This window comes from Sesamum indicum, linkage group LG2 (assembly GCF_026168435.1).
Source record: "Sesamum indicum cultivar Baizhima isolate 11 linkage group LG2, ASM2616843v1, whole genome shotgun sequence".
NCBI lineage: Eukaryota > Viridiplantae > Streptophyta > Magnoliopsida > Lamiales > Pedaliaceae > Sesamum > Sesamum indicum.
The window spans coordinates 1,611,887-1,626,571 of NC_142658.1; the positions used below are offsets into that span (position 1 = coordinate 1,611,887).

At 34.7% G+C, this 14,685-nt stretch overlaps 1 protein-coding gene across 1 annotated transcript; it reads right to left on the reverse strand.

The window, feature by feature from the left end:
* Positions 1–5,872: 5,872 nt before the first annotated feature.
* Positions 5,873–8,312, reverse strand: LOC105176833 (uncharacterized). Its single transcript, XM_011099762.3, has 2 exons — positions 6,874–8,312; positions 5,873–6,241 (listed from the first exon to the last, which is right to left on the reverse strand). The coding sequence occupies exon 1, from the start codon at positions 8,048–8,050 to the stop codon at positions 6,908–6,910; it is 1,143 nt and encodes a 380-aa protein (XP_011098064.1). The 5' UTR covers positions 8,051–8,312; the 3' UTR covers positions 5,873–6,241; positions 6,874–6,907.
* Between the last annotated feature and the right edge of the window lie 6,373 nt (positions 8,313–14,685).

The window sequence follows — 14,685 nt, forward strand, 5'->3', positions numbered from 1 at the left end:
TGATCATGACCATATCCCAAGAAAACACATTTATAACTTCTAGAGTCAAATTTCTTCTTGTTTGGCAGAGTGTTAGAGGCATAACATAAACATCCAAAGGTTTTTAAATGAGCATATGAAGCAGGTTTATCATGCAAAACCTCAGAAGATGTTTTTCAATTTAGCACTACCGTAGGCAATCTATTTACTAAATAATTTGCAGTGAGGAGAGCCTCTGTCCAAAATTTTAAAGGCATCCGTGCTTGAAATAACAATCCTCTAGCCAATTGTAACAAATGCTGATGTTTCCTCTCAACCACTCCATTTTGTTGAGGGGTGAAAACACAAGTTCTTTGATGAATCACTCCATGTTATTGCAAAAACTGTTGACAGATTTGACTAGTAAATTCTGTGCCATTATTAGTCCTAATAGCTTTAATGCGTTTGTTAAACTGATTGTATATCAAATTAAAAAAAATTCCAATTTCTGTACGACTTGGTCCTTATAAGTCATAAGGTAGATCCATGTGGCTCTACTGTGGTTATCAACTATGGTTAGCATGTAATGTGAATTAGTAATGGAAAATTATTCATACGATCCCCAAACATCTATGTGAAGTAAGTCAAAATTATTAGTGGCTCAAGTTTGGCTAGTAATAAAAGGTAATCTACGTTGTTTTGCCATGGGACACACATCACATAAACTCAAAGTAGAATGTGCTATCAACAAGAGGTATGTGTCTTAGCACATCAATGGGGGCATGCCCCAATGTTCTATGCCACACATCTATGTCATGTGAAGTAGTTTTCATACATGATACATCAAGTAAGTTCTCAGACTGATTAGCAACTGTTTTACTGAACTCTTTATCAAGAATGTAAAGCCTGCCTACTAGTCTACCTATTCCCAAAATCTTCATCGTCTGAGGCTCCTGCAAGACACACTTGTTACTTGAAAAAATCACCTTAAGTTTGTTATCAAGACATGCTTTATTAATAGAGAGTAAGTTATGTTTAAAGCAGGGACATACAAGACTTTATTTAAGATGATATTAGCAGACAATTCTATTTTCCCTTTACATATAATTTTTCTTTTTGTACCATCTGGTAACTTCACATAAATGGGATTCTTGAAATAGTTTAGATGTTTCAAAAGATGAAAATCATTGCACATATGAGTGGATGCACCACTATCTATAATCCAAGATTTATTAGTAAGAACATCACCCGCATAATCCTCCATTTCTGCCATATTGGTTGAGTGTGCCTTCACAAAATCTTGTTCATGCATTGCTTTCTTCACTTCGTTTCTGATTATTTTAGCAATGTTAGGTCTGATATTGAAATCTTGGCTCTGCAGGTTACCTTCTATGCTTGCCTTATATGCTCTGTCTGCACCTCCCTTTTCACTCTTCCTTTGTTCAATTAAATTTTTATACCAATCAGGGAAGCCAACAATCTTGAAGCAAGATTGTTTTGTGTGACCATTCCTTTTACAGAAATCGCAGTACTGCGACTTCTTATCAATGGCAGACCTCTTTCTTGCAGCTATCTCACTCGCTTGATCTCTTCTTGGATTTAAGAATTTAACAGCCATCGCCCCATCTTGAGTTGCACTTACATGTATATCACGCTGCTTTTTTCAATACGCATTAGCATTGAGTATGCCTTTTCTATCGTAGGCAAGGGCTCCATTGATAATATCTAACTCCTTGTATGTTCATAACCATCTTCAAGACCAATCAAGAACTGTATAAGCTTCCTTGACGAATTTCCCTCCGCCATAGCTTTACTAGATCCACAGGAGCACTTCAGCAAAGGGTCCAAATGTCCCAACTCGTCCCATAAAATTTTCAGTTTGGTAAAGTATGTCGAGATCGTCATATTACCTTGAGTGAGAGAACTGATTTTCTTTTGAATTAACATGGGGCCATTACTTTCCCCAAATCTTGCTTCTAATTATTTCCACAGATTTTGTGCAGAAGTTGTGTATATAAAAGCTTCCGCAATCTCCTTGTTTATCGAATTCAGTAGCCATGAAGCTACCATACTGTCCACGCGTTCCCATTGTTCAATCTCATCCTGGTTCTCCATTGCTCTTCCATAGCTCCCATCAATGAAGCCCAACTTTTGTTTGGATTTCAATGCCGATTTAACAGATCGACTCCATGTTAAAAAATTACTTCCATTCAGCAGAACATATACCAAACTTGTGCCTGGATGCTCACCTCCATGCAGCCTTAATTTTTCTGGCCAAAGTGTGACTTTGCGTTCTTGATCTTGAGTCACGCTTCTTTCTATAAGTTTTCCTGACATATTGAGCTATTCAAGAATGAAGAAAAGCAGAATGTCTATTTATTAGTAATGAAGATAGGAACAGAAAAGAAATGCAGTTTTCTTTATTCAAAAGAGAAAAAAGAGGCCACTGAATCGTGGCTCTGATGCCATGTTAAAATTCAGGAAAAAGCATTTCAAAAAAGAAGTCTTTTAATTATTCTCATTTGCAAAGAAAATACAGGGTAGCTGGTTTATATAGCTTTCAAGAAGCTCGAATTGCCGCAACTAACAAAACTGAATAAGAACTAAAAAATTGCTAAAACAAAAAAGGCGATTAAAGGAACTAATAAAAGTACTGATGACTAACCAAGAAATGCTAAATCTAAACCCGCGTTTAAATAGCGCTATCTTACTAAATAAGAACAGAAAACACGACTTCCATCAGATTTTAAATAGCCTGCCAAATTCCTCCTCTGTTGCATATAGTGCCTTCTTCTTCCTCTTGTTTTGGTTGCTGATGGGTAGAAAAGTTAGAAATCTTACCAATTTTAACAATTAGAGAGAAAAGATATAGAGATGGAGTTGAGGAGAAGGCGCCACTAGCAAACAATTAAAACATTTCTTGCCTCCAAAATGCTTCCCGCCTCCAGGGCGATATGCATGAATGGTTTTTCATATTATTCCATCTCTCATTTGTTATTGATGTCTCCCTATATTTCTAATCAATTTAAAAAATATGGATAATTTTGATGTTGGTTTTCACCAACACAAATAGTTTATGAGTGTAGAGATCTTTTTTTAGAAAAAAAATTAGTATAAATGAGTTAATTTAGTTAATGCCTATGACAAATTTTTTTTATATAGAACTAGCCGTCACCACACGCACAAATTTTTTAAGTATAAATTAAGTAGAACTAAATTTTTAAACATGTGTTAAATGATGTATATATTAAGAAAATATTTCAGTGCTAACACACACAACAAGTTAACAAAAATTATTAAGATTTAATCAAAAAAAATCTTTTATTGTATTATAAAAATAGGAGCACAACCATAATTGAAATTCGTTTATATCTAAGTTCATAGCTTTTTCTCAACAATATTGTGCTTCACTATGTAATATCTTTTATTTTATTTCATTTACTTTCTCAGTTCTCTACATATAGGATGTAATTTAAAAAAGAAAATAACAAAACTTCAAATTAAATAGAATTCTTTTTTTTTTACCAAAGAGAAAAAAAAATATAATTAGTACAATACAACTTGCTTAATCTAAGCGAGTTTCTCAACAGGTCAAGGAATCCGCCATAAGCGGTAAAAGCGCACAAGTGCTAATAGCAGTAGGTAATTCTACACTAAGAATCCTCTACTGCACATTTCGAACTATCAGCGCATCCACATTGTGTGTATCTCTATGTACTCCATTAAATCGCCTAATGTGCACGTAACTTGGATTCTTATAAGTAATTTTATTTATTGCATTTGATGGATCACAAATGTATATGCTATTTTTTTTTTTTAACCTCCAAATTGAAATATGTTTAATGAAAAATGGACCTAATCATCTGCTTTTTCAAACATGTAGCATATAACATTAATTGATAATTTAAAACTCGATCAATTTTTTAAAATTCTATGACGAATATGCACTTGATTCATAAAAACCAAAGCAAATTATTCTCATTGATAATTAATATTTATCCATTTTTTTTTTTTTCTCTTTGGAGAGGGGGTAAGAACGTTAAGTGTTTAGTTATTTTGGATGGAGAAGGGAGAGTGAAGATGATATGGTAAGAAGGGTAATTTTAGTCCCTCAAGTTCATTTTTCTAGACTTTAGAATTCCTAAATTTTAAATTTTGTCTTAGTTTGTCCCTCTGACATTCTTTTTCAATAAAAATGTAGCTAGAGTTTGACTTTTTTTAAGGTAAAATTATCAAATATATATAAAATTCATGTTAAGTGGTTTTTATAGACCTTTTTCTATATATTTAGAATCTCTTCACATAAATTTTACATATGAAAAATCCAACAAAATATCTAGTTAAAAAGTATAATATATTCAAAAATCCAAATATTTAATAAATATTTTTATGGTTTTAACTTTTTTAAACTTATCTTTAACTTTTGAAAAAAAAAATTACTGACTTAATTTTTTTTTATTATATGTTCATATTAGATTAATTTTATAAAATTTATTCATAATTTTTGTTTTTTTTAACTATTGAAAAGAAAAGAGACTGTTAATTTCTAATTAAGCAATGTATTATTATTATGTTTATAAGAGTTTAAAATTTTCATTATTCACATAAGATAATTACAACATACCAGCATAACAAAAAATATAAACAAGTTATTTTTTTCATTTAAGAAAGGATTAATTTGATGATTTTACAAACTTAAAGGATTAAAATGGTAAAATAAAATTTATTGACCATCTTACCCTCCAACGAGTCAAAATCTGACCACATTTCAGAGGAACCAAACTGAGACAAAAAAACTAAAGTTTTAGAATGTTAAAGTTAAGAAATAAACTTGAGGGATTAAAATGATTATAAACAAAAACTTAAGGGACCAAATATAGCATTTACCATACTATTATGCATTGTATTTTTAATTTTCGGTAAATACTATATTTGGTCCCTTAAATACAATAAATAGTTAGCATTCTCCACTCCTAAAATAATATATAACTCTTATTCTATTAATTATGATTTAAATAGCAACTTAGAAAATCAAATCATTATTACAATGTGGGTGTTGGTTTGTTGGTATTTTTCAATTTTTTCTTATGAAATATCAATTTTAGAAAAATTCATGAACCGATCCATTCAGGACCGGATTTTTGAAAAAAAATAGAACATTGTTTTAGGTTAGTTCAATTTTATAAGTCGGACCGGGTGATAATTCTATCAGTCCGAGCTGGATTTTAAGTCATTAACGTTTTGTTTATTATATTTATTGTTACTTTGCTTGATTGTAATAGACATAAAATTGTGTATTTACTGAATTAACCACAAGAAAGACCAAAAACCACAACTCAAGGTAAGTTTTTTTCGTGGTAAAATTACATTAATTGTGGGAGTGGCATTGAGAGTAATTAATTTAGCAAATGGGGACATTTAGGTCATTCTTTCGGGCAAATGGGGCAGTTTTATTTAATCCAGTTGTGGTGGGCTCGAAGCATTTGTTGTTATCCAGGTCTGGAGGCCCATATCCCAGGCCTCTCACCTGATGTGAAGTAAACAAGCCCCGAATGCCGGATATCCGGCTAAGTTCAAACAACATATAATAATTATAATCTATACTAATAAAAAAAATAAAATCATCTACATTCACAAACCGAAATTATTGACACCGTCGCACCAATTTTTAAATATGATAATAATACCCATAATTAGATCATTTTAAAAAATAATTGTAACCCTTTATTTTTACGAAAGTTACTCTACATCATTTTAACATCACTGCACCAAATTCTTTCGTTGTGTCGATAGTATCTTAAATTGATTTCTTCATATATTTTATGCTAATTAATGATATATATATATATATAGAGATACGCAGGGAAGGTATGCCACGACAGCGAGTTTAGCGAAATTATAGAAGGTCTGCATCTAATCCAACCTTAAACTTAATAATGTCAACTAACCACAAAGGCAAAGAAGTTGTGGGACAAATCATTCAAATAGTCACAAGCTTATGATCCATCTCCTCTGTTCTCTGGTCTACCTGGTCAGTTGTTTTTAACTGATGAGCTTCATCACAGAGACTGCAGGTGAAAGCAGAGATCGGCACACGGCGCAGCTGATAAATTTTTAGCAGCAAAGAAAGATTTGAACTTTTGAATTGAACCAGACGTTTGCTTGAATCAGATGAAGAAGCCAAAACTGCAGGTGAAAGTTCTAACAGCTAGGAGTACAGTTGAGATTCACATGCACGGCAGGCTCGGTATCTTACTGCTTCATCCATATCAGGACCTTTACACTGACAACAAGAGAAGGCTTTAAGCACTGAGTTGTGCAAAAATCATAAAGGATTCCCTGATGTTCTACTTCTCGACATCTAGTATAAGATTGACAGTGTCCTAAGAACTCAGTAAAGATATAAGATTGACAGTGTCCTAAGAACTCAGTAAAGACATGGAAAAGACTCGCCATGAGTCAATTAAGGGAGATTCAATCATTGTTATGGATATTGCCAAGATTGAGGAATGAACAAAATAAGTATGCCCTTAGCAGCTTCTATCGAAAAATACTCGAGGAAGCCTTCTTACAGGTCAAAATTGTAAAATCATATGATATATCGTATACTATTGTCGATGAAGCATTTGAAAGACAGCTGATGTAAACAAACACATATTGGAAATATGTGAACAAAAGATAACTAGTAAAACTAATAACAGGAGTGAATTAACACACTGGTTTAGGAAACAGGGAAACATAAATTCATTTTCGTAGCCAGACAAAATCCATGTATGCAATTACACAAGACGAGCAATATTTAGTTCAAAAACGTTCCATAACTCAATTCAGTGCACAAATGTAATCAAACCATGATCAATCTTCAAATATCATAAATATAGAACAGATACTAGTTCACGTGAATCAGGAGCTAACCTATATTCTGTTCAATTACCACTTCAAGCAAGTTTCATCGCCCCTTTTGTACATTCTTTCCAGTGTATATTTCACCAACTTCATCTAAATAAGGGGCAACAAATTTCTCAAAGAACTTCTTATCTGATGTAAGGTTTACTGTACCAAGAGCAGGCCAATTTTTAATCAGATTCCTCTTTTCTAAAACCTCCAAGACTTGCAGCCGCGGCCTGTACCTATTCTCGACACTGTACAACAATGAAGTTGGGGTGTTCATAATACACGACATGTCATACTTCCCAGTCTCAAGCAAAATCTCAGTTATCTTCTTTAGCTTCTTCGTCGATACGGAAAACACCATAGGTGCAGTCCTGAACACCCTCAATATGTCATCTTCCGAGAAGCCCAAATCCCGAAAGGCCTTCAACTTGAGTTCCCAACTCTCGTTGCTCATCGAACTGACTACCCGAGCAGCATAAATAAACATACCGGAACTCCTATCAACACCCATCTGATCAGCCTTTTCAACAGATTTCCTCATAATTTTCGGCTTAAGCAAGAAAAACCTTGGAAACGTAGGAATGAGCCTAACAATCTGCTCAAATGGTATGCCACAGCTCTTCAAGAACTCAACATTTGGTACCAAAGTCTTTTGCAGATCTCTTACCAAGATCCACCCAGAGCTCTTCAATACCTTAGCCAAATCAACTTTGGATCCCAAAACGCCCTTCAGCGCAGATAACGAAGGGATGAGTCTGTTTTTCACGCTACAATGCAGAACCAACGGTTCTTTCGAGACAATCTCAGCAATTTCATCAGCTGAAAAGCCGAAATCTAGGAAAATCTTTATTTTGGGCTTGATAACCTTCTCAAGATTTGCCAAGAGGAACTCAGGCTTGTATTTCACTATTTTCTCCAACTGGGTGCCCGAAAATCCACTCTCTTTGAGGAATGACAGAACTGAATCGGATTTCTCTGTGTTCTTAAGCCTAGGTAGAACGGAGGCAACTTGAGAAGCCGCTTCAGGAGAGAAATGGTACTTGTGCAACAAGAACTCAGAAACTGTGGGGGTATCTACATGTTGGGTTTCCCTCTTGGTACAGAAATAATGAGACAGAGAAACATGGGATTGACGGAGAAAAGAGGAATTCTTGAAATTCAAACAAGTTAGACTCTTGCGTACAAGTAGACTCATCATAACAAGAATTAACACCTTGAATTAAATATCAGGAATCAATTGTTTTCAAGAAAAACGTGAATAAAAGATTTCTTGCCTCGGAGATTGGATTGTTCTTCTAAGAACTGCCCAGAAAAATGCTTCTTTGGCCCTCATGAGTTGAAATGTTTTAGGGTTTAATCAGCTGAGGAGAATACTAAAGCAGCTGTCTTAAACCCTAATGTCCCAAAACAAAGGGCGTCCTCATCCTTTGGAGGGATGAAGAAGACGACTGGTTATTTTATTAAATTAGTATCTCATATATATCTTAAAATATATTATAATCAAAATAAAATATATAAATTAATAAATTATATTTATTAAAAAATAAAAAAAAAATCAACTTAAAATATTATCCACATAATAAAAAAAAATTGATATACTACAGTTATAAAAGAGTTTTTTATTTTTTTAATATTATTAAAAAATATTATATAAATATAATTATTTTTAATATACTAATAATAATATGATAAAAAAAACCATTTTTTTAAACAAAAATGGCCAAGTCTCGATCCTAAATCATGACTTGGCCCGTTTTGTGTTTTTTTAATTGTTTAATTAAATTTTGTATAAATTAATTATATAAAATTAATTTTTAACAACAAATTCAAGTCCAAAAAATCATAATATTAAAATTGTATTAATTTAAAAAATTACAATTAAGTATACAAATGTAATAGTGTATATATTTAATTGTAAAACTACAATGAAGTATACAATTACAAATGTCAAAAATATCCATCCGCTCCACTATTGCATATGTGGCGTTGACGCCGAGGTCTTCTTATTTCCTCGCACACATTTTGCATTGGCTCATACCGACTAGATGTTGTTGCGGAACTAGACTCCATCTTGTCACGATATTCACTTAACGATGGAAATGAAATTGGTGAAATATTGTATTCTTGCCTCCAAACCTCCTCCTATGTCTGCAGTTTGTCGCGGTTCTCGACCTATCAGTAGCTAGATAGGCTTCTAACCTTTTATGACGGCTAGACTTGGAAGAGTGAGAGCTTCTACTCTGGCTTTTGCTTCTTCTCCCACTTGGGCCTTTTTCCTTTCCTTTTCCCCTTTTTCTCTTGTTACTCGGGCCGGCAAGAGACCCAATGATCTCGACCTGAATGTCTGGGAACTACTGCTCAGGAACTTCGATGGGTGAGATGGCAGCTTGAGCAGTAGAGGCATTATCAATCCGAGTATTAGGAGGGGCAGCCGTAGACCCTAATGTGAAGTATCGGTAAGGTGGAAGGTCAGGCGCTAGCTAGTTCCTGTGGACCTAGGGAGGAAGAGTGCCCTTCTTGGCCCTTACCATGTTTGCAATCCGAGACAACATGTTTTCAGATCCTGCAAAACAAAAAATGAACTAAGTATAAACATGGGAAAGGAGATCGAAGACAAAGAAAGATAAAGGAAGGCTAATCACCTGAAGAACCCCTAACAAGAAGGGGTGCTGGGGGAAAGCCCTGGGAGCTTCAAAACCTTCTCTGCCAAAAGGCGTTTGGGTATTTACCAATACAAAGTAATATAATTAATGAGATCGTTGTCTAGCCCCTCCTCATATGTCTCAGGCTCTGGCTTCGAATCATGCCAATTAAGCCGGAAGACCACTCTTGACTAAGTGGAGATCGAATAAAAATATATCTCTCGTGCGAAGGACCGACATTAGACTTGAGATCATCTAAATATCGAAAGTCCTTGCACGCAGTCAGGTAGAACCAACTTCTCTCACCAGATCTCTTTGAGGTCGTGAATGAGTAGAGGGACCAGAAATTATCAAAGGAAGGGGGTAAATCTAAATGCTGCATCACTATAAGGAAGAGTGATATATGAATGATCGAATTGAGAAATAACTGCATTGGATTTAGATCTAACCTAACAAGAATATTATTTACAGAGCGAGCCGGAGGGAAACGAAGGCCCTCTTCTAAATGAAGAATGGAAAGGGAACAAAAACCCTCTAGGGGACGGTGCATCCTATCGAAAGAATGGGGGATCAGAATTTCATAATCATCAGGAATATAATATTTTCTTTTCAGTTGTTGGATGAGAGTTTTGACAGTGCTAACGATCCCAGCCCAAGGATTCGTAATCATCATACGTTGGTATTTTTGTTGGATGCGCATGCCATCATAATCGACCAGTTCCATTGGTGTAATAGTGGTCGGGACCCTTCGACGAGGAGGGGAAGGGGATCGTGAGATGAGTATGGCGGAACTAGGACCATGTGAAGTGCCTACGACCTCCCTAGGTGTCAAGGGCCGCCCGCGCACTCGGCACTCTTGACGCACATTTTGGCCACTCAACCGTTATTCATGGCTGACCAATCAACCTTCGCCGACAGACGCTGGACTTCCGCAGTCTTAGAGTTTTAGGTGTTGTTCTTTTACTTTGCTTTGTTTTGTTTAGATTGCTCAGGAAACGTTAGGAATCCTGAGGTGCGTTTTTCAATCTTTTTAGTGTCTATTGCTTTCAATAGGATTTTCATTTTTAAGCTTATTATAGGGAGGGAATGAGTTCAAGAAGCTTGATTTAGTGACGTGTTAGAGTCCCCCTCAAAGCGATCCCCTTGCTCTAGCATTGTTGTCCACTGTATATGCATTTTCAATTTAATAAAATCTCCTTTTCTGAAATCGCGTGTTCAATTTGTTGTTGTTGCTGTTGTTGCTATCATTATTGTGATTCCTGTCGGTGCGTTGTGTTAGTGCCGAGCAGCAGTGTGTTGCGATTGACGGAAGTAGTCAGCAGACTGCTAGCCACACGGTGCGCGTTGCGGAAGGCGCCTCGTGAGACTAGGGGAGGCCGTAGTCGACACCGACTCGAACTAGAATCAGACTCTGAACTAGAGGAAGACATCCAAAAAAAGCAGAAAAGAATTTTAAGTACCTGGAGGAAAAAGGAAGCAGAGAACAAGGATGATCGTTGGAGCAGCTCGAATGCGATTACAGAAAAGGCGGTTAAGAAGGTCAAATGAAGGCCTGTATATAGTGGAAAAATGAAAAAGCGCGCCTTTCCATGAGCAACAAGATGATGACACATCAACCATGATCTACAAGTGAGATGCAGCGATCTGACAGAGGACTGATCTACTTCTCCTAGTGTAATTAATAACACTAGAATAAGTAGGGGATTAATGGTAGGGGTAATAGCCCCCCAGCGAGCTAAAGGATGAAAATGCCCCTCAATCCTAGGAAAATTATGAAAAGAGGACAAGATCCGCATGTAAGTCTGCGGGTCGGGTGGGACGATCCAACCCGAAATAGAGACCTAGCTTACAGACTGTTGGATCTCTTGACAGATATGCTTCCAAATGCTGCCACGTGGAGCCATCTCATATGGTATGGAAAACTATAAATATCGTCAATCATAAGCATTTATGCAAGTGCATTTAATGCTATTTCAACCCTATTACGCCTTTTAGATTGAATTTGACCCTATTTTCTAACTTAAGTATTGGAAGGTCTTAACTGGGGCTTCCCAGCAAACATAACGTGTTTTCTGTTTTCATTATCCACTTACAGGTAGCTTAAAGAGAGTTGCGACCCGATCTACGATCCATCCAAGGTCACGATCCAACCTATCTCTTAGCAACCTGCATCAGATAGAGAATATAATTACAAATTACATCTTACTTCAGGAGGGAAGAATGTAATTATCCTAATAAAAAATAGAGGCGTGAAGGGCCAACCAATAGGGGCGTGAAAAGTCTTCGTGCCCGTATTTTGTGTTGTGAAATTAAAACAATACACCTCCGCCGCCCTGTTCATATTGTCTGATACATAAGTTTGATGCTTCCAAAGTAGCTCCATATTTCTTGTTCGAAGTTTCAGAGGTAAGGCTATGCTACAACTCCATTTTTGCTTTGTTATTACTGCTTATTTTCTCTCTTATTTTTTTTAATCAAACATATTCTTCAGCACCTCTATAAATTAATATTTGATGAACTAATAACTGCTTTAAAATAATAATTTATTTCAGTCCCGATTTGGGTCCAAAGTCTAAATTAATAATAATTTTTCAAAAAACCTTCATGCAAATTTATGGTCCCTTCAATATCATAAATTAATAATTCTATAAAATTACAAATATAACGAGGAAAACTTAGTAAAATACGATCCTATTGGTGTTTGCTTCTTAAAATTTAGATATAACTGTATTTTATCTCTAATTTTCTTTATTGCATCCAAAAGTTCCGAAATTACATTCTGATAATGTTTTATTCACGAAAAATAATGTATGTTGGTTCAATAAAAAAAAAATCTCTTTAAATTAATAAACATTACTTTATTAATTAATTAATACCTTATTAAAATTATGATCTCGACATTATTAATTTATAAAAAAATTTACTATACAAATAAAAACTAGAATTTCTCATTCTCTGCTTAAGTATGCTGTAGTGACATGCTATATTGGTGTGCCCACAATTTGCCATTTAGTTCTAAAAACTCTTAAGTTATAATAATGAGTTTATCATAATTAGACCCCTTTCAAAATGTAAAATTATATTTTTTTGCTAAAAAGATTCTGAAATTACATTTATCACCCCCTCCAAACATTCCCTTTTATTAGGTATGAAGGAAAAATACTAATACTAACAAAATAAATTACATAAATTTTTAATTTTACACCTCATTTAACATTTCTACTTTTAGTTTTTTACTTATAAAAGGATACATATAATATTAGATATATGTGTGTGTACGGAGTGAGATTACCATCATTACAAATTTTTCTTATAAGTACAAAATATTACATGAGAATATTAAATCAGAATTACAATTGAAGATTAATGTAATTTCTTTACTAACATTAGTATAATGCAGGGAGTGTAAATGTAATTTTAATATTTTTTTTAAAAAAAGTATAATTTTCACATTTTTAGAGGGTCCTACGTGTAATTAACCTGATTAATTCGCTTGTTACATTGGCCCAAGTTCTCTTCAACAAGAGTCGAATTCCCAGGATGAAAGGCCCATTTCATTTTAATTCAATACAAGGGTAAAAATGTCTTTTACCTCCCAACTCGTCACCCAAAGTAAACAAGGGATTATTTATTTATCACGAAAATATAGTCAGCCTACGTAAGCTCCCAGTCCCCACTATGAATTTCGTTTTTTTTTTTTTATCAAATATCTGATTTCAATTTATCCTACCTATTTAGTCCATACGAGAAAGTAGACATGTAATATAAGTGATCGTTTCTATTAAAAAATGGGTAATTGCACCGAGCTCTCTTAAATTTTTAATAATTACAATACTCCCTAATTGTTTGAAAAATTGAAAATACCTTCTAAAATTAATGGTTGTCTAACAAACATCCCTCATGATAGCCCATTGCACGGAGTATTTGTTAGACTGAAACCGAACGATGTTTGGAATGAAACCGAACAACGCTATACTTTTCGAGAAGAAACCAATTAATTATCAAATTCAAATGACACAAGATATCACACTCTTATGATTCATTTGGAATGAAACTTGAAAGAAAAGGTTATCAACCTCACTTTGGACGGACCGAGCGAAGATAGCACTTGGAGCAGAACTACTAGCAATGTGGGATTCAGTCTCCTCAAGGCTAGCAGCCGTTTCTACTCCATTTATATAGCCAATGAACCATTTGAACTTGGCCAGTATGTTGCATTCTTCTGGGCTCGGGTTGACATGGTAATTCATTCAACCGATGAGCTTCATCACTCGGACTGCAGACGAGTGGTGAGAACGATATACAAGCATATAACTGATAAGCAGTTTTAGTAGCAATAAAGAACTGAACTTTCAGATTTGGTCAAAAGTTTGGTTGAACTAGATAAAGCAACAAAATGCAGATTGAAAGTTCTAACAGCTAGGAATATAGTTAAACTCAAGGTTTGCACTTGCATTGACTGATTTACGTCTCAAAGGCTCAGTATCGTACTGCTTCATCAATATTAGGATCATTATTTTGAAAAGAATAAAAGGTTTAAATACTGATATGTAAGATCTTCAATACAAGCGGGACAATAGTAACTTGACTACTAACTATTCATTTATGAATTTCATAGTAGAGGAAATGTGGAAGTATATCTGCGCTACATGAGACAGAATTTGTAATTTGCTATGCTCTTGCCTAGCAGGCATATACTTACATGCATTGGAAGGATAATTCAGTTAGATCAAAATGAAAGTCCAACTACAATCCATTGCTAGAATCCATGTCTACGTTTGAAAGAGAGAAACCTCTTTCTCTCATGTACCTAACGAGCCCCTTTTACATTTTTTATAGAATCAAATGAATTCAGTCCTCTGTGCCAGATGTTTTACCCCAAATCTTGATGTCCTATTATGAACATCTAGCATAAAATTGACAGTGCCCTTAAAACTCAGTAAGGACATGGAAAAGACTAAAAGTCTCAGTTAATGGAGATTCAATCACTACTATTGGTAATTGCCAAGATTGAGAAATAAACAAAAGAATCGAGGAGGCCTTGTTACCAACCAAAATTCTGATATCACATGGTATACCATTTACTATTGTGGATGAAGCATTAAAATACAATGGACATAACACATATTGGAAATAGGTGACCAAAGACAAATAGTAAAAATAATAACAGGAGTGAATGAACACAATCGTC